Source organism: Eschscholzia californica, unplaced genomic scaffold (genome assembly GCF_041429995.1).
Source record: "Eschscholzia californica isolate CP2 unplaced genomic scaffold, dmEscCali1.0.p SCAF_1, whole genome shotgun sequence".
Classification (NCBI taxonomy): Eukaryota; Viridiplantae; Streptophyta; class Magnoliopsida; order Ranunculales; family Papaveraceae; genus Eschscholzia; species Eschscholzia californica.
The window spans coordinates 58,243,105-58,267,230 of NW_028238198.1; the positions used below are offsets into that span (position 1 = coordinate 58,243,105).

At 39.3% G+C, this 24,126-nt stretch overlaps 2 protein-coding genes across 3 annotated transcripts; one reads left to right on the top strand and one right to left on the bottom strand.

The window, feature by feature from the left end:
* The first annotated feature begins 383 nt into the window (after positions 1-383).
* LOC147567828 (uncharacterized) lies at positions 384-1,637 on the top strand. Its single transcript, XM_086654361.1, has 3 exons — positions 384-706; positions 802-954; positions 1,082-1,637. The coding sequence occupies exons 1-3, from the start codon at positions 695-697 to the stop codon at positions 1,535-1,537; spliced, it is 621 nt and encodes a 206-aa protein (XP_086510487.1). The 5' UTR covers positions 384-694; the 3' UTR covers positions 1,538-1,637.
* A 577-nt stretch (positions 1,638-2,214) lies between these two features.
* Positions 2,215-5,801, bottom strand: LOC147567829 (putative E3 ubiquitin-protein ligase XBAT31). 2 transcript variants are annotated; one of them, XM_086654359.1, is made up of 8 exons: positions 4,466-5,801; positions 4,298-4,357; positions 4,139-4,210; positions 3,928-4,049; positions 3,707-3,847; positions 3,513-3,620; positions 3,004-3,262; positions 2,215-2,894 (listed from the first exon to the last, which is right to left on the bottom strand). In XM_086654359.1, the coding sequence occupies exons 1-8, from the start codon at positions 4,643-4,645 to the stop codon at positions 2,505-2,507; spliced, it is 1,332 nt and encodes a 443-aa protein (XP_086510485.1). In that variant the 5' UTR covers positions 4,646-5,801; the 3' UTR covers positions 2,215-2,504. The 2 variants fall into 2 exon arrangements, with proteins under 2 accessions (XP_086510485.1, XP_086510486.1); XM_086654360.1 differs by having other exon boundaries at positions 4,135-4,210; positions 4,466-4,912.
* Between the last annotated feature and the right edge of the window lie 18,325 nt (positions 5,802-24,126).

The following is a 24,126-nucleotide window of genomic DNA, read 5'->3' on the forward strand; positions in this document are numbered from 1 at the left end:
AATTGGTGAAAGACATACTGTTAGAAATAATTAAGTACAACACTCAAACAAGAAACATAAACAAATTAACAAGGGTACGATTTGGATTAGCCTAGTCATATATCCATATATGTTATTCACAATTCGTAATTTGAATTCCTTATTAGAAGAATCGATTGGAATTTGAACTAATTTTGAATATGTGAATTTGTAGAGGAAGGCCTATTACAAGCTGCATTAGTTTGAATTCTGAAGCTCTGAAGCGACATTTTAGGATCCAATTCCGTTATCTTAGCAACGCTTATGATCTGTTACTAAATCTATATTTCACAATTTGACAGGTAATATTGTCTCACCGACCTCTCTGTCTCCTTACTACTACTATATTTTCTCTCACTAAAACTACCCAAGAATCTCTCTCTCTCTCACACACACACACACATTGTAAGAATGAATACTAGTTTTTTTTTCATAAAAGAATGAATCCTAGTTACTTAGTACTCCTATATATTGAAAGAATTCTCACTCACATTCGCCACTCTCTCTCTCTCTCTCTCTCTCTCTCTCTCATATATATAGATAGATAGATATATATATACATATATACTTTGGAGTTCAGCAGTTTTGTAGATTTTCTTTCAGTGAAGCTACTTCTTAGACCTACCAATTCATACAAATCAACCAACAACCCACTACAAGTAGTAATATTTCAGCAATGGCTCAACAGGTATTCATTTTAAATCTACTGTTTTTCATTTTAAAATTTGGGGAAAAAACTTTATGAATTAAAACTTGCCATTTTATGATTTACTTGAAATGCAGGAAGAAGGATGGCCATTGGGTTTACAACCACTGAATACAATACTCGGGTTGATGACAAATCACCATGATTTCTCTGGTTCAATGTCATTCAATACTCTGCTCACTTTCTCCCCATGTTCATCTACTGTTTTCTCATCAGACTTAGATACAGAAGTAAGAACTAAGAAGAAAAACAATAATGAACAACCATTCTATTTGATTTTCTGTCTTGATTGGGTATTTTCTGTTGTGGGTAATCAAGAATTTAAATTTTGATTTCTGGGTTTTCATTTTGTTTCAGTCAACTGGATCATTCATACAAGAACAGAGCATAACACTTGGGAGTTTAATGGGTGTATCAAGCATTGTTGATCTTTCAGGAAGATCACTTGGAGGAAGAAGATCAGTTGAATCATTTAGAGTAATCAATAATAATCATAATAATAATAATAACAAGATGAAGACTAGCACTAGTAACATTTTGAAGTCAAAAACTAGGTTTTTCTCTCTCTGTTCGAAACCAAATGATGATCATGATACTACTAGTACTAGTGTTATTGAGACTGTAAAAAGAAACCCTCAATCTCTAGCTCATTTTCTTGAGATAGAAAGAAGATCATCTGCTGCTGCTGCTGCTGCTAGTTACAGACCAAACCAACGTCCATTCATTTACCAATCAGAACCTAATGGTGGTGGTGATGACGAATATGAATTTCCAATCATTTTTTCATGTATTTGTGGGCAACCCAGAGACTGAAATGTTTTTTTTTTTTTTGAATCATAATCTCAAGTTTTATAATGTGTTTTCTTGGATTTGAAGAGAGAAAGAAATTGAATAAATCCACAAGTTTGAATTACGAAAATAATCTCACTTGCCTAGTGAACACCAGCAACAATATCATTACTAAAAGTAAGAGATGGTTTCTTTATTTGAATCCAAATTGATTACCAAGAAACTTCATTCATTTTTAAAGGGTTGACTATTTGACTTATAATAAAATTTTCGAAATTGAGTCAAGAATCTTAACAAAATGAACAATAAAATGGCAAAACATGATCTCAAGTAGGAAAGTACCACAACTTATTTTAACCCAGAGTAGTTTTTCAAAATAAATGAATAGAATAATGAGAATGCCTCTCTCTTCATTAAAGGTCTTAATGTCTGTCTTCTTATTATTTCTCCATACTTCCATGGAAGATAACTAATCAAATTTGATGTTGTCTAAGGTTATATGGCAATGGGCTTGTTTAAATTTTGAAGATATTTTCATCCCTATTTAATGTTTTTGTCTAAATTTAGATCTGAACCATACAAAAGTGTCGGTTCTTCTGTTAGGAATCCTTGGTCTCCCCGTTTATTTCTCATGTCCCCGTTAGTGGGTTCACGGCCCGCTGACGTTGGTAGGTCCCAAATGAAGTTCACATGAATCATTCTTGAAGTAAAACCTGCCTTAAACAGTAAGAACTTATGTGAACTAACAAGGCAATAATCAATTCATTCTTGTTGTAAAACAAAGATTACAATTAAAGATATAAGACTCGGATACCAGACCAATCATCAACCCTATTCTATCTCTCTTATTTTGAATTAATTTTCCCTCTCATCTTGCTCTTTTAAATGAATTCCCCAAAATCTACACAGCAGATGGAGTCACAATGTTTATATGTATAGCCTCCCCGAGATGGGGTTTCTAAGCCAACCTCGTGATTAGTTTCTTCAAGTATCAAGGTTTATCAACACACTCACCTGTGTCGGTGGCATATTTTCCTAAACCACGTGATCCCGTTTTACCAAACGAACCCATTGAGGGTATGCCCATGAAGCTGCTACTTCCCTCACTTAAGTTACGAGACGTCCTTGGCTTCATGGGCTTTAATGAACTGAGATCAGTGTCTATTTCGTCGCTGGTTTTTGTCTTAGCCACCACTAGTTGAATAATGTTGCTTCGGCAAAAGGGGCAGACTGGAGCTTGAGGGCAAATGGTTGCCGGGTTGGGCTTGTTGTGGCAACACAGGGCTAATGTGCAATGTGCACACATTTGATGCCCACAACTTTGGACCTCAATTGTGCAGGCCTGATCAAAGCATATGCAACATAGCTCAGCTTCACTGACCTGCAAGTAAAAGCCCGAACGCTTAGCCCATTTTCCTCGGATAATAGCTTCTTCAGATTCATCTAGACGCTATGACTGAAAATCAAAGTTGAAAGATCAAGGGAATTACCTCGGAGATATTATCGTCCACCCCAAGATCAGAATGTGATAGAGATGAAAGCGAGTAAGGCGTTCCTTTGAAGATATTCCTTTCTCTTTCCCTGTTAGCTTCGGTGAGAGCCCTCTCAAGAAGAAGTTTTGCCTCTGGATTAAGCTCACTAATGAACTTTAATGGCGATGGCCAAACAAGTGGTTCGGCTGATGAAGGATTTAGTAATGCTGCACATGCTCCGTGTTTATACTTAACCGCAACTGTGTATGGAATTCTTCTGCAAGTACCCAAAATAACTTCATCAGTTGCAGACTGTGAGAATAGTCTCGCATGAACAGAACAAAGAACGTGAGTTGTGAACCAAATCAACACAACCAAGAATGAAAAATGACTTCATATGTCAAAATGTAGCTAACCTAGATATGTATGTCAGTACTTAATATGAGTTTACTACACATTAAACCCAAATCGCGGTAATTTAGAACAAAACTGTCGCTAATTCATTTTATAAACGAAACAAGGCTTACCCAGAGGCATCTCTTTGAACTCGATCTGCTCCCCAAGCAAGCAATTCACGGATACAATCCAAAGACCCACCACGGGCTGCCAAATGAAGTGGAGTACTCCCTGGGTAGCTACAATTAGAACAACCCCTTCTTAATTCTAATCCAATTTACCATAAAAACTACTAAATCTAAGATCTTTCTTATGGAATTCTTACCCATATCCACCGGTGGTAGCACAAACAAGTGCACCACTTTCCAACAAAATATGAATACAATCTACCCGTTTTTGACGTGCCGCTAAATGCAATGGAGTTGCTCCTTTACCATCTCTTACATTCACAAATCTAGTAAAACCCCTGCTATTTAAACCCTAATTAGTAACAACTACAACTCAAAAACAATCTAAAGTCACAGTAAATGAAACAAAAATACCCACCAAGAATCAGCAACTGGGGTTAATTGGGCAGCTGAAAGTATAGCTTGTAAACACTCCAAATGACCATAATAAGCAGCATAATGCAAACATGATCTTCCATTAAGTGAATCAAACATCAAAATCTGATCAAATTTTGAAGCAAAATCAGAATCATTTCATCAAACAATTAAAAATCAAAATAGAGATCACTTTTGAGTTTTGACCTACACACATTTGCTCCTGCCTCAAGTAAGATCTGAACACAAGTGATCTTTCCATGCATTGCTGCTAGCATAAGTGGAGTCTAAGCCAATCAACCCAAAAAAAAAAATTAAAAAAAAATTCCCAAATCAAGAGGAAATCTTAAATCTTTTCTCTCAAAAAATCTTACTTGTTTGTGACGATTCAATATATCTGGATTAACAGATCGATTCAAAATCATAGAGAGGACCTACCCACAAACAAAACCAAAATTTATCACAAACTCATTTGTCAAAAACCTAGAAATCAACAATAAGAAAAAAAATTAAGATTTAAGACAGAAATATGAAATTCCCACCTCGATTTGCCCATTCGCAGCAGCAATATGAAGTGCAGAAAGTTTATCATAAATGGAAGGTTGGTGCAATAGACTTGGGTCTCTCTGTAAGAGATTTTGAGCAGTTTCTAGATCACCAATTTGAACTGCATTAAAGAACCCATCTTCTGGATTTGCTCTGCAACTTAATCCTTGACCCATGTCTTCTCTTTCTCTATCTAGAAATTAACACTTCAAACACCAACAAGAGCACCACCACCACCACCTAATCTTGTACCACCTTCAAAAGTGGTGGCGTTTGATCTCGATGGGGAAGGTAACGACTTTTATTATGTATAGTTGTAGAAAGAAAGACTGAATCAAAGACTATCTTGGAGTTCGAAATAGACAGGGAACTGACCAATTGGAATACGATTAGATGGGTGTACGCAGATTTTTACGCACCATTGGATTTCACTAATTGTGTATTGTCTAATTTGTCTTCCATGAATTCCTAGAGATACTTCAACAAAAAAAAAAAAAAATGAATTCCTAGAGATGTAACCTATTCGGAATGTCTAGGAATATTAAACGGTTGCATCATAAGGATGACAAAGGGCTAACCCAAGATTTTATAAGAGCCTTGCCTAGCCTAAAATTATTAAATGAATCTACTAAAAAATTGGGGTATAAATTGTTAGGAAAAGTAACCTAATTAACTTGTTCAGGAATATGAAGATAAACGATGCGAAAGTAAAAGTACAGACACCAAGATTATTTAACGTGGCAAAAAACCCCTCCAATATAGAAGGTAAAAAACCACGGGACCTAGTCCAGAAATCTTCCACTATAATAATAACAATGGGTTACACAATTCTTCACCAAACCTATGGTGGATAGACCAATTGTTCAAGATGTGTGGAAACACTCTTGCATAACAATTCTTCCCTAAAGAAATAGAGGATTAACCAATTCTTCAAGATGTGTAGAAACACTTTTGGATAACAACTCTTCACCAAAAATACGGTGGATAAACCGAACAAAGAAACAAAGAAATAGAAATCTCTTACTCCTTAGGATTTGAACAAATCCTAGATTACTAAAGGTTGAAGAAGATAACCACAAACTAACTTGCTTCACAAGATTAATAATCTTCTTTTCTTCAAACCAATATTTTTCTCTATCAATCTCTCTTGAAAGAACTACTTCAGAAATCTCTCTTTCTCTGACTTCTCTTTGTTCTGGAAGTTGTTGTGTATAATCTCTTCCCTTTCATTCCCTATTATAATGATAAATAGGGAGGTTTACCAATAGAAATAGGAATTCTTTTTTAGGCTTGAAAAAATAAAAGTTTCTATTTTTTCCCCAAACAAGGAATAAGGGAAATCATATTCCAACTAGGAGTCCTTTTATTATAAGGAGGGACCCCAACAAACTCCCCCTCCCGACTTATGAAGAGGGACCTACCATTCCCAAACCTGCAACACCGCTACATAGCTCATGCTTGCCTTTGGGTAATGGTTTTGTCATCATATCTGAACCATTGTCGTCAGTATGGATTTTCTCGATCTTCAACACCTTTTCTTCAAGAACATCTTGGATCCACTGGTATCTCACATTTACATGCTTGGACTTTGAATGAAAACTAGAATTCTTACTGAGGTGGATGGCACTTTGACTGTCGCAATGATTAACATAATTATCCTGTTTCATACCAAGTTCTTCTAACAACCTCTTCATCCATAACATCTCCTTGCAACATTCTGTAATAGCAATATATTCTGCCTTTGTAGTAGATAAAGCTACACACTTTTGTAATTTAGATTGCCATGACACTGCTCCCCCTGAAAGTGTAAATAGGAAGCCTGATGTGGACCTTTTGGAGTCTACATCTTCTGCGATGTCTGTATCTGTGTAACCGACTAATACTGGCTTATCATTACCAAAACATATACGAGCTTTAGACGTACCTCTAAGATACTTCAGAATCCACTTCACTGCTAACTATGTTCTTTGCCTGGATTGGCAGGAAATCTGCTTACTACTCCAACTGCAAAGGCAATGTCCGGTCTCGTACACACCATTGCATACATCAAGCTTCCTACAGCTGAAGCATAAGGAATTTTCTCCATTTCTTCTTTCTCACTTCTAGTTGATGGACATTGATCACGAGTCAACTTGAAGTGACTGGCTAATGGACAATTCACTGGTTTTGTCTTGTCCATAGTGAACCTTTCTAGAACCTTCTCAATGTATCTTTCTTGTGATAGCCAAAGTTTTCCAGCTTTTCTATCACGAGAGATATGCATGCCAAGAATTTGTTTTGCTGGACCCAAGTCTTTCATATCGAAATACTTGTTTATTTCCTTCTTTAACCTACTAATTTTATTAGCATCCTGACCAACAATCAACATATCATCAACATAAAGCAGAAGTATAATCAAATCTCCATCAGGAAATTTATGAACGAAAACACAATGATCTGAAGTCGTCTTGTGATACCCTTGATCTTCATGAATGATTCAAACTTTTTGTACCAATGTCTTGGTGCTTGTTTTATCCCATATAAACTCTTCTCTAACTTACAAACCAAGTGTTCCTTACCTTTAACTTCAAACCCTGTTGGTTGTTCCATATACACATCTTCCTCCAAGTCGCAATGAAGGAAAGCGGTCTTGACATCTAGTTGTTCAATTTCTAGGTTCATACTTGCAGCCAATCCCAATACTAATCGTATAGAGGACATCTTCACCACCGGGGAGAAAATCTCATCAAAATCAATACCCTTCTTTTGACCAAATCCTTTCACCACTAGGCGTGCCTTGTACCGTGGTTGTGAATTTCTTTCTTTGGTTTTGATTTTGAAAACCCACTTATTTTTAAGAATTCTCTTATTCTTAGGTTTTTCAACCAACTTAAAAGTGTTGTTCTTATGCTATGATTCAATCTCATCTTGCATAGCTTTCAACCACTCCTTCTTGTGTTCATCATCTAGGGCTTCTTCATAACAATGTGGTTCTCCACTATCTGTTACCATCACATACTCGTGTGGAGGATACTTGGTAGATGGTGCTCTCTCTCTTGTCGCTCTTCTCAATGCAGCTGGTGGTTCATGTTGAACTTACATTCCTTGCTCAACATCATCACCCACAGGAACATCTTCACGAGCTTCATCTTCATGATTTTGTTCTTCACCTGCATTATCATGCATAACCTTAGAAGAGATATGTGGATCTAGATCAATGAGATCATTACTATGATTCTCATGCTTCTCAACTTTCCCGAAGTCCTCAATAGTTTGATTTTCAAGAAAGACCACATCTCTACTTCTAATAATCTTCTTATCGACTGGATCCCATAACCTGTACCCAAATTTCTCATCTGCATACCCTAAAAAGATGCATTACTTGGCTTTATCATCAAGTTTTGTTCTTTGATCTTTAGGTATATGCAGAAAAACCCTGCAACCAAACACCCTTAGGTGTTCATAACTGACTTCTTTCCCAGCCCACACTCTCTCAGCTACATCTCCATCTAATGGTGCTGAAGGTGATAAATTGATCAGATAACATGCAGTACGCATTGCCTCACCCCAGAAGCTTTTAGGCAGCTTAGATGAAGATAAACGATGCGAAAGTAAAAGTAGAGACACCAAGATTATTTAACGTGGCAAAAACCCCTCCAAGATAGAAGGTAAAAACCACGGGACCTAGTCTAGAAATCTTCCACTATAATTAAATAATCTCAAACAATAGAGTAAAAATTTAGGGGGCTAACAGGAAATTATCTCAAACAATAGAGTAAAAACTGGATGTTAGTTGGTGGATTCAATCCCAAGTCTTTTAATGCGCTCGACCACCTCGCTAACCATCCCGACTGCCTCTATTTTATGTTACATTTTTGCCTAAATTCAGCTTAACTAAAAGTTTACCCCTGGCTGGAGTCACGGTCCGCCTCACCCTAGCTCTGCCCTTGAATACACCTTAATAATAGGGAAACACATAAACATACTTATGAAATATCGGCTTTTTAAGACAGAAGCCAATATCGTGTAAAAAAGAAAGCCATAAGCCAATAAGAATGCCTCCTTTGCCTTCTTTCTTTCCCCACATGATAGGATGTACTTAGTTAAATCATTAATGCAAATACATTAATAGTAATGTATTTATTTATTTTCTAAAAAGAGTCTATAAATTTTTAAGAAAAAGACAAGTAAAAAATAGTTAAATAAGGAGAAACAATTGAGCAATAGTTAGGAGAAACAAATAGATATATTAGAAAATTATGTAGCATTTATTGATTATTCAGAGAAAACTTTCAATTTTTTTTATTGTATTTTCTTCCCCACTTTCTATTGGATGCTAGGTCAAGATTCTTTGAATAATCTTGTAGAATAAGATGAGATCAAGTGGAGCAATAATTGTTAATCTAAGATATAAAATAATATAGCTTGGGACTTGTGCTCACTTTTTTTTTTTTTAAATAAACATAACATCTACTAATAATGGGAGCTAGTTATTTCATAAAGAAAAAATGGGACTTAGTTAGTTAGAGTGATGATATGTTGAGAGTGTAGTTAGGAATACAAGTAAAGAAGTTTGAACTATGTTACCTAGAATTAGTAGCAAGAGTATTAGTTTTATTAGTGAACTTGTGCTCAGATTCAAATGCAAACCCATGAACCAATATTCTATGTAATATTAATCGATTTTTCTTGCAAAAAGAAAATGGATTTAGGGTCAAAAAATGGACCACAAATACCAAAATCATTTCACCTTAATATTAATATAGAATTTTTCATCCAAAAATACAAAGAAATAAAAATCTAGTCCTTTTGGTAGATCCTTGTGCAAAACGCAAAACCTTAAATTACTTATTTCATTAAAATACGAACTAACCTTTTATATAAAAGATTTCAAAAACCACTTCTCACTCTTAATCCCTATCAATATCTCTTCACGCAATATCTGATTCTCTCTCCTACCTTCATCATCTTCAAATTAAAAACCTTTGGTTAGACTCAACCTTCATCATCTTTGCTTTTTGTGTTTCATATTCTTTTGTTTGATTATCATCATCATCCATTTTTGTTTGTTTTGTTCATCATTGTTCCAATAGTTTTGGTCAATTTCGTTTTGATTTCGGTCCTGTTTTGCTTTTGATTGTTAGTAGATCTAGTTGTTGTATTGGCAAAAAATAGTACGTGGACCTTCCTTATGCGCCCACCCTCGCACAACATGAGAGGTGTGCCTTTAGTATCTTTGCTGACCTATAACAAGGAAGCCCAACGGAAGCCCTTCACGTAGCAAGCCCAACACGCCTTGTAAGCCCAGAAAGCCTTGCGTGCTTGCTCGAGCCCATTCTCCCGGCATGCCAAGACATGGTCTGCCATAACAGCCTACTCGCACTTCAGCTAGTTGAGCACCCACGTGACTAGATCGTTAAAGATTGAGTCAGTCCAATCCTAGCATTTCGTTACACGTTGGAGTCATGGTGGAAGATTCTTGTGCTACTTTAAAGGAGTAGTAGACCACTTCTACTGGTAACTAACAAACTAAGGTGGCATACATCGTAGGGCTACGCTGCCCTCTCAAGAGATCAATGACTACGAAGGCACTCTAGTGGGATCCTACTATTTCAAGTCTATCAAACCTGCGCTCCAAGAGTGGTTACTCTCCTCTAAACTCTATAAATAGAGGAAGCCTCACTCTTGGAAGGGATCAGAATATCTCACTCAAAATCACTTACTCACTCTTTACTTAGCACTCCAGAAACCATTTTACTCCGATCACCTCCTCTCTAGTTACTTCCACCAGAAAGTTCCGGCTTTAAGTCACCTACCCTGACAACCTCCTATCTAAACTAGTCTAAGGAGACGGTTCCGGCTAGAAGTGACTACTGTACCTCATCTGATCTTGCTACTCTAGAGGCTCTATTTCTCTTATATGTTGCTAGTCTGCCCTTCTATAACCAGGAGTCTATTCTGTCATAACCAGGAGTCTACTCTTCCATAACCCGAAGTCTACTCTGCCGACCATGTAGTAAAGAAGCTACTCCGACTCGTCACTCCGTAGAATCGAGCTCCGACCACTCTACGAGCCATGCCACCTCCGACGATACATCCACGCTGATATCATTAGTAACTCTATCTTCGTTCTATTTATCTTATTTCATTGAACTAAGTTACTGACTTGATCGTCGGAGGGTCCTTGGCCGACACCATCACCGGTGCTCTTGGACTTCACAGTTCTGTTTTTCTTGTGCACGTGTATTGGTATCCATTTCCTACTCTGACGTTAGCCTACCAATAGCCATTTTCTACTCAGACGTTCGCCTACCCAGATACCTGACTACTAGAACCGACCTTCTGCCAGTTTACCCATCTATTTGAAGGCTTGAAGCCTAGTTGATGGTGCCCACCTAACGATCTCTTTAACCGTGTAACTTTCTACCCGTCCACAGTTGTTAATGGATTCCGCAAAAAAAAAAAAATCAAAAATTTTAAAAAGGTACAAGTTTGATAAATGTTTTCGTTTTCTCTACCATCAATTGTTGTTTTTTTTGCAGCAGTCGTTATTTTTTACAAACCAAAGTATATTCTGGCGAGAACAATATGTATTTTGTTTGTTCTAAACGATGCTTTGCTTTCAGCAAAATGTTGTTTTCTTTCGTAACAAATACAATTTCAAAATGGAGCCATGTCTTTATCGTACACTTTATTTGAATTTTGGAGCAAAATACATTTTGTAACGCCAATTCGATGTTATGGCCCATCCTAAGTTAGTTTTGTTCATCGATAAATGTGTTTTGGTTAGATTACAATCTCAAATTTCAAAATGACGCCATGTCTTTATCACACACTTGATTTGAATTTTGGTGCAAAATACATTTTGTAATGCCAATTCGTTGTTATGGTCGTCTATTTTTTAATTGTTCGGCGTGAGAATACAAGTATTTTACGTGGGATAATAGTGAGGATTATGAATCGGATAAGAAGACCGAAGTGTGTGCATGAAGCACGCCATCGACGGAAGTTGCAGATCATACTTGTTAAGCATTTCAAACCAACCTTGCTCAAAATTAGCCTCATAATGTGAATCATATACCAATTCGTGTATTATTTGATTGATAACCTAATATTTGTTACTACCTAATTTTTCATGCAACTTTTTGAGAATATGCCATAAGCACAATCTATGCATAGTTCTAGGAAACACTTTTACAATGACAACTTTCACTGCCACGTCTTGGTTGGTGATTATTCTTATAGTATGATAGTCATGCATGCAAGTAAGCCAAGTCTCGAAATAATCATTAAAATGCTTTTGTTTCCTTATGAGACCACAACCAAGTTAGATTGTATTTACAACATTTTTTTCTCTTTGCATCTGCACAAAACAATCTTTCCAAATGACCTTGTTCATCATAGTCCATATGGTAAAAGAAATCATTATTTTCCGACTGCATCTTCAAAAATAACTTTGTACTGTAACATCGCCTTCCCCAAAACGGGCTCGCCTAAGTACAAATCCCGTGCATCTCTTTCTATGATACGTAAATTTTCAAACCCATGTGCCTCTTCAAACAACTGCAACAAAACTCTTATCGTTCGAATTCTTGGTCTTTCATAAAATTCTAATTCTCTTATGACAGAAGCATTAATGACTCAATTGTTGGGAATTACATGTATTTAATACATATCCTAATCATGTTACTAGTGTTGTAAGCGAAATCTCAATCATCGTATGATTAACACTATGTTGTCCAGGATCTATACATGAACTAGAAGGAAGAAGAATACCTTTATTCGCTTTTTCCCACGAACTAAAATCCGACCAGTATTCGGAAGATAAAAAGCTTCAAGTGTAGCTCCTCTACTTGAGACACCGAATGTATAGCTTGAACTCCCTCCTTTCTGTCAGCTACGACCTTCTTGAAGGTAGAGAGGAAGAACTCCTCCTTCTAGACTTTGATTAATAGAATGGGAAGCTTTTCTTTAAAATCCTCTATCTCCAATAGTTGTGTGAAGAGAGTGATTTCCTTATAAGAAAATTACACACCTTTTTTGAACTCATAACTGGTCCTTATATAGGCATTACCTTAGTAGAGTTCTACTCAAATAAGGAATCCTAAAAGTCCTTTCAGAAAAGATAAGCATAAGTTTAGAGTTTAATCTAACTGAAACTCCTAATTAGGGATAAAACCCTAATTAGGGTCTCCTTATGCTATGGCCGGCCAGACTAGCCCTTAATGGGCTTAGTCTGTCCGACCCACCCCTTTTATTAGACCGGTTAGGGATCTCCCCTTAAGGGAATCCCTTGTTGGCCCAAAAGTGGGTTTTTGCCCTTTTCGGGCTTCTCTTTCGAGCCCGATTCTTTTCAATCTTTTAAGTATTATCAGACTGGATCATATCCATCTATATACTAGTTCCCATCAGTCTATTCTCACTGTTCAAGTTACCACTCTTATGTGTAAACCTTTGTAGGATCCGGTCTATGTTAGTCGCGGATAACCAAAGTGATCCGACAATCGTAAGCGGCTTCTAGCTAAGCATTACGATTCCTTATTGAACCGGATTGATTGATCTTCCAAATAAGGTCATCATTATCCTATAAGCCAAATCGTACGCATTGCCATCTTGGTCGAAGGACACTCATTCGGAAGGTTATACCTTCAGACCTTTAGGATATATTTCTATCAGGAAGGTCATACTTTCAGACTTAGAATATATCTCCTTCATGAATTACATTTGAAGAATCTAGATTAGGTAGGACTAAGAATGTTGCTGTGATCAAGGTGCAATGTAGTAATTTTCCATTTCATATCTGTGACATGCGTGATTTTGATCGAAAATTTGCAATTTGTCTGACTTTTTGCTCTAGTTGCAAGATATTTTTAGAATTGCTAGGTCTTCTTCATTCTTGACCAAAATCGAAAGTAATGTATGTAACAATTCTGTTATGATCTCTTTTACTACTTTGCTTCCGGATTGGAAATCCTGTTACAACGCCATATTCTTTTGAAATTTTCATACAACGGAATTATACTTCGTTCACCATCGATAAATCCATCTGGTGTTTGGTTTTTTCCAACGGTCCTAAGGGACCCGCTCCATCATGGTACATGGCTCTCACACCAAGATCCATCCATTCTTTTGACGACCTTATGTCAGCTCTCTGTTCAGCTTTCCAAGTAGCCACGTGATGGACAAAATCGATGAGGATTTGTTCGACATAGTTCCAGGAAAAGGAGAATCGCTGGACAACTACTGAAGAAGGTTTCAGAATGAGATGGTCCAGATACCCCCCATTAGCATTCCAAAGTTATCCAAATAGTCGTAAAAAAAAGGACTGCGGCAGAACAGCGTCCTAAGAGAGATAAGGAAGGATGAGCCACACACTTAGAAAGGATTCATCAAAAGGGTCCAGTCAGTTGTGAAGGCTGAAGAAAATTATAGAGAAGTAAAGGAAATTTCCAAGATCCTACCCGTAAGAGACCCACCGAGGAGGAAGGAATGTTAGGAAGATCGACGACCTTGAGAGCAGGATCGTCACAAAAGAATAAACTCAGATTACGACTTCTGCAACCCTCTAAATAGAAAGAGGAGAGAAATTTTACAAATATTCATGGAGGAAGAAAAAATTAAAATCCCAAATTGAAACCCAGACAAGACGACCTAGGGATATGAATGCATGGTGCTGTAGGATTTTGTGTGTATCTAATACAACTATCTAGTGTTCTAAGCGGAATCTCAAACATCATATGTTAACACTAGATTACCCAGTATCATATAGCATGAACTAATCAATGAACTAGAAGAGGGGTAAATACCTTAATCGCGTTTTCCCCTCGAACCTTTCCAATCGCGTGTGAAGATCGAGAACTCCAAGTGTCGCTCCTGTACTTGAGACACCGAGTAGGTTGACTTGATCTCCCATCCTTTCAGTCTGCTAGGACTTAATAGAAGGTTGAGAAGACCCTTCTTCTTGACTAGATTGATAGAACGAAAGCTTTTTCCCTACAATCCTCATGCTCCACTAGCTGTATATTGAGAGAGAGAGAGAGCCGTATAATTTTTCTTCCTGAGAAAAATCCACACCTTTTCTGTTCTCTAATGACCCTTATATAGAGAAACCCTAATTAGAATCATATTCAAATTAGGTCTTTCTAGTTTTCGGGTCACACAAAAGATAATTACCAAAATACCCTTTAGGGTATTTTGGCTTTCCCCTTTAGTGTGGCCGGCCAGGGCAGCCCACTACGGGCTTTATCTGGCCGACCTAGGGGTGGGAATCGGGCGGGCGCGGACGGGCTCGGGCAACAATTAACCGGGCTCGGGCGGATCGGGCTCGAATAAGCCGAGCCCGCGGTAGGGAGTCGGGCGGATCGGGCCGGACTAAACACGTCATATTGGTGCCCGTAGCCCGTCCGAGCCCGGTAGCCCGAGCGGGTTCCAACGGGCTCGGGCCGGACGGGTTCGGGTTATTTTATTATATTCAAAAAAACAAATTTATCTTATATATTTATTTCATATAAAATTTATTTTATTAGTTACTCAATACCCAACCCCTTTGAGTGAGGAAAGTGAGAGAGTTACTTGAGACATTTGGGAAGATGGATATAAATAACTCTTCTCCAAGTAGTTTTTCTCTTGTCCCAAAGGTGTGGGACTAAAACATGATCCATCACAAACAAGAATTGAAGATCACTTTTTTTTGCCTCCATTCATCTATTTAGTCCCACACCTCTCATATTCTCTCATCTTTTCATCTATTTATTCCCACACCTCTCTACTTCTTTGTTCCAAGTTATGTCCATGAGCATAAATATATGACGTAACTTTTTTAATATGGGGCGTTGCTCGGCTTTGTTGTTGTCCCTATCCATGCTTGCAAAAATTAGTTGGGCTGTTGGATATCAAAAAAATTAACCCTGCTTGACCAAGGTTCAGGTCTGGTTTGGGCGTAATGGGCCTGAGCCATTCCAAGTCCCCACCACTTCCTTTTCCTCTTTCAAGAAGTCAGCTGTTTGCAATTATTATATTTTTTAAACACTTAGATTCATCACATTTGCTTTAGTTTAGGTGGCATCTATATCCCTGTAAATTTGTAATGAACTAAAACATATGCAACAATTTAGGAATTTGGGATACACTGGACGCCCGAAACAAAAAGGTCTGCACACACGAGATGAACTTATTAAATTCTACAAGGAACATTATTCTGCTAACCTCATGCACCTGGTTATTTATGGGAAAAGTAAGTTCTTCCTTTTCTCATTCCATTTGACATGATGATGGGAAAAGTAAGTTCTTCCTTCATTGTTCCAACAGATTAGGACTTGAATCACTCTCACCGCCATCATCATCTTGTCAAGTTTTATCTTTCTTAATTTTCTATAAATCTTCAATCAGTTTCGATTTTTCATCCAACCAAGTCAAATCTATATTCTTACTCTTCTCATCAATACCCAAACTAGTATATGTAGTGATATCTGAAAACGTTCATACCCTACAACAATTTCCTACAACAATTTTATAGAGAATGTGACATTTTTGTGAACATGGACCACTCCCCACCTCTATAAGAAGAACCCAACTCTTCTTTATTCTCCATAATTCAACACAAACACTCACCATTGAACGAAAAACATTACAAACAGAAATGAAATAGTCTTATATTTGTGTTATTACCACTACTCGACAAACAAAGAAAGATGAAAATGATGAACAACTCAAGTACTCAACAATGGGAGGATCGAAGAAAAAGATTACAAGAGAGCTTGGGGGAGTTCTTAGGGAACAAAGAGGAAGACTCTATATCATAAGAAGTGTCAAACCATTAAGAAGTGTCAAACCATTCGAAATATCTATCTAAATATTTTTGTCTTGAAAAATAAAACACATCAAAGTTAGGAGAAAAAAAACATGGTCATAGAGACCATTTTATATAGTCAATTACTATTGACCATGCCCCATAGTTAGTGAAGGTCACAAGAAGGCCAACATCACACAACAAACTTTAAGCAAACTTCATAATGTTAGTCCCACACCTTTGAGTTAGAGATAAAAGAAACAAGGGGAGAGGTTACAAGTTCTCCCTCTTTGATGTTCAATCCTAAAGCTTTAAGTCTTTAGTACCACATTAATGGTCTTATAGATAGAGATGCAAGAATAGAGGTTATAAATAACTCCTTCATTTGCTTTTCTCAAAAGGCTTTTAAAGGCTAAAATCATTAACTCATAACTTGAGATACTTTTAATAATCATATAATAAAATGTTTAAATGGTCATGTTTGGGTTATTTCTTTTTTAAAGTTGTACAAATTTATCTTTATTCTATCTTATGACATTAGACCCAATTACCTCTTTATTGCATTTATTCAAAATAATTTTCTTCTTTCATTTAAAATAAGAGTTTCACTTCACTCCCACTTAAGTCTCAATAGGTGATGTAAGACTAATAAAATAAAATAGACTAAATGTTTTAAGTGAGCTTTATTTTCTACTTAATAAGAGTCTCAAATACATGTTCTAACTGTAAATAGGTGATGTGGGACTAATAAAGTTACAAGAGTTTTGTTGTTCCCTTTGAAGAATTAGTCCCACATTGAACATCTAGAGAAGAATTCATATGGGGTTGTATTATATGAATCAAACCACACTTCTTGGAATGCAAGCAATTATACCAATTTAGTCCCACATTGTTGGGGGTGAAGAAAAAGGAGAAAAGGGAATGGTTATATATATATAACCTCTTCAACACTCTACAATACAAGCCTCTTCAAGGCCAAAATTTATGTAAGTTCCATCTCTTAAGTCCCTCACTATTGGGTCAAAGATATGGGAGCAAGGTTGTTAAAAGGCCCAACAATTTTACCCCTTTAAAACATAATCTTTATATGTTTGATCGGGTGGGCTTCGGGCATCACTACTCGGGCGGGTATATCGGGCTGGTTTCGGGCATCGGAACTCGGGCGGGTATATCGGACGGGTATAATGGGCCGGGACTCGGATTTGAGGGTCTGTCCGAGTCCCGCCCTATAAGCCCGATCCCAACGGGCCGGGTAAGCCCGGCTCGGGTTAGTTCCGGGCTGCGGGTCCTAACGGTCCGGGCCGAACGGGCCGGACCCCGGGGTATCGGACCGTTTTCCCAGCCCTAGGCCGACCCACTTACATTAGTCGGCCATCACATGGCTGCCCCTTAGAGCCTTGCTCTGGGCATCCCTTTTAAACCCGGTTATTTATATCTTGTTCCGAATCGCCATTCGAACCCTTTTGCCATTTAAGTTGGATCTAATCCATCTTTAGCTTGTTCCCGTCTAGTCAAATCTCTCTGATCAAGTTACCACTCTTATGTGTAACCCATTGTAGGATCCGGTCTACGTTAGCCGCGAATCACCTAAGTGATCCGATGATCGTAGTTGGCTTCTAGCAAAACGCTACGACCCTTAATTGGACCGGACTGGAGGATCTTCACAATATGGTCATCGTTATCCTAGCTGATAAATTGATCGCATTGCCATCTTGGTCGAAGGACACCCCTTCGGAAGGACATCTCTTTCAGACCGAAGGGATATATCCTTCAGTCTCCCACTTGTACTTAGAACAAGTGCAATGCTCGATTCCCATGTTTCTTCGTATGTCATCTGATACGTCATACCTTTCAGACTTTCTTGATCTGGAGAACAACTGTCAAAGCAAATGATTAACCATTAATCCATTTGAGTGTGGCCACACATTTTCCAGTTGCTTCTCCTCAAGTGGCCCGGAGATACTTATCCTAACTTAATAGGAGGACATAATCCAGTCTTGTACTCTCACTTAACTTCATGTTTATCCTGTCCCCCCCAGTAATCCACCTTTATAACCTCCTTTTACGCACGACGTTTGACGGTACCAAAGTTCGACATTCCTTACAGAAGATGAGTGGAGTACTCATGTTTAAGAAATCTCTCTAATCTTGCCTATGAGTGTTCATGACGTTTTTCAACATTTGAAGAACTCTCATGTTTGGGTTACCCAGTGTATATTCCCCAATCATACACTCATGTAATTGACTTGAATACTATATTCCTACAGCTCATGAAACAACGCTATCAGTCAATCTTACATGTTAGTCTTCATGAGTCATTGTTGCCCATGCAATGACCTGGACTAAGGACTCAATAATGAATCTATTCCAAGTTCATTAGTAGGGTTTCATTCACCAGATCAAGCATCTGATAAACCTTCTTGGAATGCTTCACTATTTTTGGACTGTCGATTAAATACTAAACTACGTTTTAATGACGAAATAATTAGCTTATTTCTGATAATAAGAGTTTGTAATATTAAGCCTTCCCGTGTAACTCTTACACCCTCAATCTTACTAGTCTAAGCTTAAAGCTCAATGCCTATGACCTTAGTATTGTTTCCATACTTAGTTTAAGGTGACAGTTTAGTTAATAGATTAAATCTATATGGATTTTGCTTGTTATCATCCGATGATACTCTTTAGTATTACCATACTAAATTAAAACTTCCCAAGTTTTAACTACTTTCTTTTATTTGTAAAGTTTGCAACAGTCTCCGCCTTGAACCTTTCCAGCTTACTGTTCTTCCGTGTCAAGATTGTCATCTTATTCTGGAATTTGTAACATATGACTTTTCAACCTTTTATTTTCCTACCGAGATCTCACAAGTTCTTCTCAAGTACATTGTGCGATCCAGATCAGCTCATCTAAATTTGATTGGTCATGACCATAAATACTCCAAGTATTTTGCGACGTCGAGGCGAATGCTGATCCTGTCCCACATGACCGATCTTTATGCGTTTAGCATATCCATCTTTCTCATGCGTGCTTGCTCATTAGAATCCTTTAGATTCTGAATCTTGCTAAGCAGTGTGCCATGAGACTTGGGTAGAAGTACTTCTTTTGAGTCTTTCACTTTGGACTTTTCAAGACTTTTCTTGAACAAGTCTTATCACTTTCTTAATCTATCTCCATAGATCTTTGGTGCCCAAAAGCATTTCACCTTTATGTGGTCCTTTGATTGAGTCATTTCTAAACTGTTTTCAACATCAAAATGTTGTTCTCAATCTCTAGTACGTCGTCTACATACCGGACCAAAGAAAACTTCGCCTATTAAAGGCCCCCTACATCGTCCTTCACAGGACACGATCTCTTCACCAAAGATCACCCTATACTCAGAGTTCCCATAACTCGCCCCCCAAAAGGATCGATCAATATTCAATCTTTTACTGCAAATAGCACCTTGACTGTCTTGAGCGTCGGAGCGGTTTTCGAACCCTTTGCTGGCTCGGGAACAGGCGAACAGGAGCAAGGAGCGAGGATCAAGGAGCAAGGAGCTGGAGCGAGGAGCAAGGAGCTGGAACATAGAAATAGAGCAGAGTACCAGAGCTGGACAGAGGAATCTCTCCTCTCATACAAAATATATCATCATATTAGAGGCTGTCATGCATCAACTCCCTTTTTCATGCTGATTTAACGGGAGGCCAGTTTTCGACATCAACATTTGGTGCTTGAAGGAGGGCATCTCTCCAGCAAATCATCAGATTCGGTAACCCGGACCTCATTCAATACCTTTTTTAGAACTAACTATTTCCCCTAAGTTCCCCAGGCAGACATGTCCTCAGACGAACACACTCCACGTGGGACATTCCACAGGCTTCCTAACTCGGTCGAGCTTATGGCCGAACTGGAACAGCTCAAGGCTGAATACGTCCGAAGGGATCAGGAGGCAAAACGATCGGAGGCAAGCCTCCGCAAAGCCGAGACATCCAGGAAGGCTGCCGCACCCGAGGAAAGGAAAGAAGTGATAAGATCATACGCGAGAAAGCTCTTCTCGCCCTGCGACGCCTACACTTCTGGAACCCTAACTCTACAACCAGGCGACCAAATGCACCTGGAGAGCATCTTGGACGAACAAGGTGTGCTGGACCCAAACCGACCTTACGTCCCAAAGAAGGCGGGGGGATAGGCGAAGGATGCATGAACGACCCTATTATTTGCGACGTACTCTTACATCAGGTAGCGGAATTGACAAGAGAAAGAGAGAAGGATAAACTCTGGGGGAGGGCGGTAATTCGACAACCACCCCTCTGCCGGGAAATACTGGAGTCCGAAAAACCGAATAACTTCAAATGTCTCACGCTGGATCATTATCACGGCCTAGAAGACCCAGGGGTATTCATCAACAACTACGTTGCGATGATGAGCTTATGCACGACTAACCGAAACATATGGTGCGTGGTCTTTGCCACTATCCTGAAAGGACCAGCTCAGGCATACAGGCGCTAGCCCCAGGATCGATCAAGTCCTTTGATCAACTCGTCCAGGCCTTCTGCGAAGCCTTCCGGGGAAGCACCACCATCAAAAGAAGAACCGAAGAGTTGTTCAATGTGGTACAAGGAAAAAACGGGGGCTCTGGCAAGCTACTGGCAGATATTTCGCAACCTTATGGTACAGGTCCCCGACCTAGAATCAAAGGTCGCCTTACAGAGAGGCCTCGGACAGGACGACATAATTAGAGATATCTCGGGGAGGAAACCAGACACCCTCGCAGAAATGATAGAGAGGCTGCAACAGTTTATCAGAAGAGAGGAAAATTATCTACGAATGAAGGAAGTGGCCGACATCCCATACGAGAGTGAACCTCCCCGAAAGAAGGAACGGGACGAAGCCAGGGCGCCCAGGGATCGAGTGCGAGGCAGGAGGCCCAGACCTGACTTCGCCACCTACACCCCACTGCTGAAAGGGAGGGAGGAAATCTTGCAGGTGTTGATAGCGAAAGGAAAGGCTGAGTTAACCAAACCCAATGATGACAGAGAGGAGTTCGGGCCCAGAGACATGACTGCGTGGTGCGCCTTTCACAGAGGCTACGGCCACAAGATCGACATGTGTCAACACGTCAAAAATCTTATCGAAGAAATGGTAAGAAAGGGTGAGTTGGACAAATACATCCAGAAAGAACAGCGACCCTACGAGCACCGGAACAAGAGGCCAATAAATAGGGCAGGAATCGGATCGGAACCAGAAACTAACGAGCAGGGCCCGACTTTCAAAAAAGCAAACAAGGGCTTGGAGGAACCCGCTGGAGTGATGGGAAATATCAATACCATAGCAGGAGGACCAACCCTCGACGGAGCAACCAAGGGAGAACAGCGTATATATGCCAACGAGGCAAAGAACTCGCTAGTCCTGCTAATCAAACCTACCATAGAAACACCACCCATCGTTTTTACTGATGATGATCTAGTTGGGGTAATAACTCCACACGTGGATCCGTTGGTAATAACAGCTGTGGTGGCCAATTGGAGGGTAGGACGCATCCTGGTCGATACAAGAAGCTCGACGGAAGTCATGAGTCGGGAATGCTTCCAAAAACTCGGGGTAAGTCAGCACTACCTCAAATCTTATAAGTCTTGCTTGACAGGGTTCGGCGACAACCAGGTCGAAACAGACGGAATATCAACCCTGCCCGTACTAATCGGCGAAGGAGAATCAAAGAAAGCGATAATGCTAAACTTCGCCATTGTCTAGATGTACGCCTATAACATCATATTAGGCAGGAACTTCCTGAGGGAGTCAGGAACAATAGTTTCCATGAACGACCTCATGATGAAATTCCCAATTCCAGGAACGAATCTCATAGGGACGGTCAGAGGAGACCAAAAGGTAGCCAGGGAATGCTACCTCATTTCCGCCCAGAGCTGCGAGGAAGAAGCGATCAATCCGATCATCGTTGGAGGAGACAAAGTTTTGTACGGTGACCTCGCAGCGGACATGCAGAGCTGAGATAATCAGGTCACTACTATCTCTAATCTATTTCCTTTTTTAAAATAAAACCATTAGGCAAAAGAAGTAGCGCTACTAGCTACATATTTTATCTAATAAAATAAAATATTTTAGCAAAAGACGTTATAAAAGGAGGAGTCTTAGTTAAACTCGCTCTAACTGAGCAGGTAGCCTTGATAGTGAAAACTACGACCAGGGACCCAAAAGGTAGCCTTGGTAGCGAAGCAGCGACCAAGGGCCCTAATTTAAAAATAGGCCTGCTAGCGAAAGCCACGACCAGGGACAGGACACAGCCTCGATAGCTATGGCAACGACCGAGGGCCCTAAGGAGCAGTCCTATTTAAACTGAAACTTCACTCGAGTAAAACTGACCCTTCACCAAGGTGCCAAGGAGAAGTCCTAGTCAAACTGATCGGCTCAAGTCGGCAAATGAGGTAGCTCCGGTAGCCACGGCTTCGACCCGAGGCCTCGCAAGGAGAAGTCCTAGTTAAACTTAAAATCTTTACTCGAGTAAAACGTGGTCCCCACTGAGGATTAAACTATAGCCCTGGCGAAGGTGACCGGGGGAATAAGGAGAAGTCCTTGCGAAGCTTGTCAAGTGAAAGCAGACAAAATAGCTCTGGTAGCCCAAGCTACGACCAGAGGTACGGGAGGAGTCCCGACAAAAACTAGTTGTGCTCAAGCCAACGAAACCAGCTTTGGTAGCGAAAGCAACGACCAGGGGTCTAAGGAGAAGTCCAAGCTAAACTAGTTGTGCTCAAGCCAACGAAACCAGCCCTGGTAGCGAAAGCAACGACCAGGGGTCTAAAGAGAAGTCCTAGCTAAACTAGTTGAGCTCAAGCCAACGAAGCCAACCTTAGTAGCGAAAGCAACGACCAGGGGTCCAAGGAGGAATTTTAGCTAAACAGTTTAAAATCAGATTAATAAAAGACAGCCCTGGGAGCAATAGCCATGATCAAGAGCAAAAGTAGGCTCGAAAATCATCATAATTTACAGAGCCACACTAATTTGGGTTCTATTTTGCAGAAGGAAATAGTAAGATTAGAGCATAATAGATTAAGCCTAACTTTCTTTAAATTTTGCAGAAGCGATCATTCGGAGCATGCGTAGTAAGTATAGGAATACATTAGTAAGATTAGGGCTTTAGATAAATAACTATTCCATATTAAGTATGTGCAGATAAAAGCAGAACCAAAAAAGGAGTATCAAGAAAGATACATCAGCAACCATCTACATAAAAAAAGAAAACAGGAGAACAACTCAACACTCAGAAACAGAAAAGACACGACAGTTCAGAGAAATGGTAGTATTCATAATAAAGGTCTATTACAGAAGAAATTGCAATCAAGATACATCAAGAGGAGTACAATCATTCGAGTCTATTACAGAAGAAATTGCTAAAAATTAAAAGGAGTTGAAGGTAAGGAAGTGCCAAAGGGATCAAGATCGTCCCTATCTTGAAGATCCTCCATTAATAGGAATGCCATGAATGGCATCCGGCCAAACCACCATTTTTGGGGTCGGACCCAAATTGGTATCCCGGGTAACTATCTCCATTATCGGAAAAGTTACCCTTAACTATCTCCATTATCGGGAAAACACCCTTCAAGTGGGAAGCCAATATGAGGTCAGATGGAGGCCGCATCTCGGGTCTCCAACGAAAAACAGAAGATAAGGAATGGGAGGTTGTAATATACTTGCAGTGGAAGGATCTTCTTTCCTCTAAACTTTGATGATGAGGAGTTGAAGAACAAAGGCAGGCTATTTATACTGGAAGAAGGATAACCAAGAGACTTCTTGAAAACGGACGAACAAGCATTGAAGGCAATGACCAAACACATCTAGAGAACACGCAAGGGAATGATGACCAAATGATACACACGACTCGAGATCGATCAGGTCTG

Coding starts and splice junctions, on each gene's coding strand:
- LOC147567828 (XM_086654361.1), top strand. Junction 955..1,081: donor CATCAGACTTAGATACAGAA/GTAAGAACTAAG, acceptor ATTTTGTTTCAG/TCAACTGGATCATTCATACA.
- LOC147567829 (XM_086654359.1), bottom strand. CDS start 4,645: ATGGGTCAAGGATTAAGTTGCAGAGCAAATCCAGAAGATGGGTTCTTT. Junction 4,358..4,465: donor CTGCGAATGGGCAAATCGAG/GTGGGAATTTCA, acceptor GTTTGTGGGTAG/GTCCTCTCTATGATTTTGAA. Junction 3,621..3,706: donor GCTACCACCGGTGGATATGG/GTAAGAATTCCA, acceptor TTCTAATTGTAG/CTACCCAGGGAGTACTCCAC.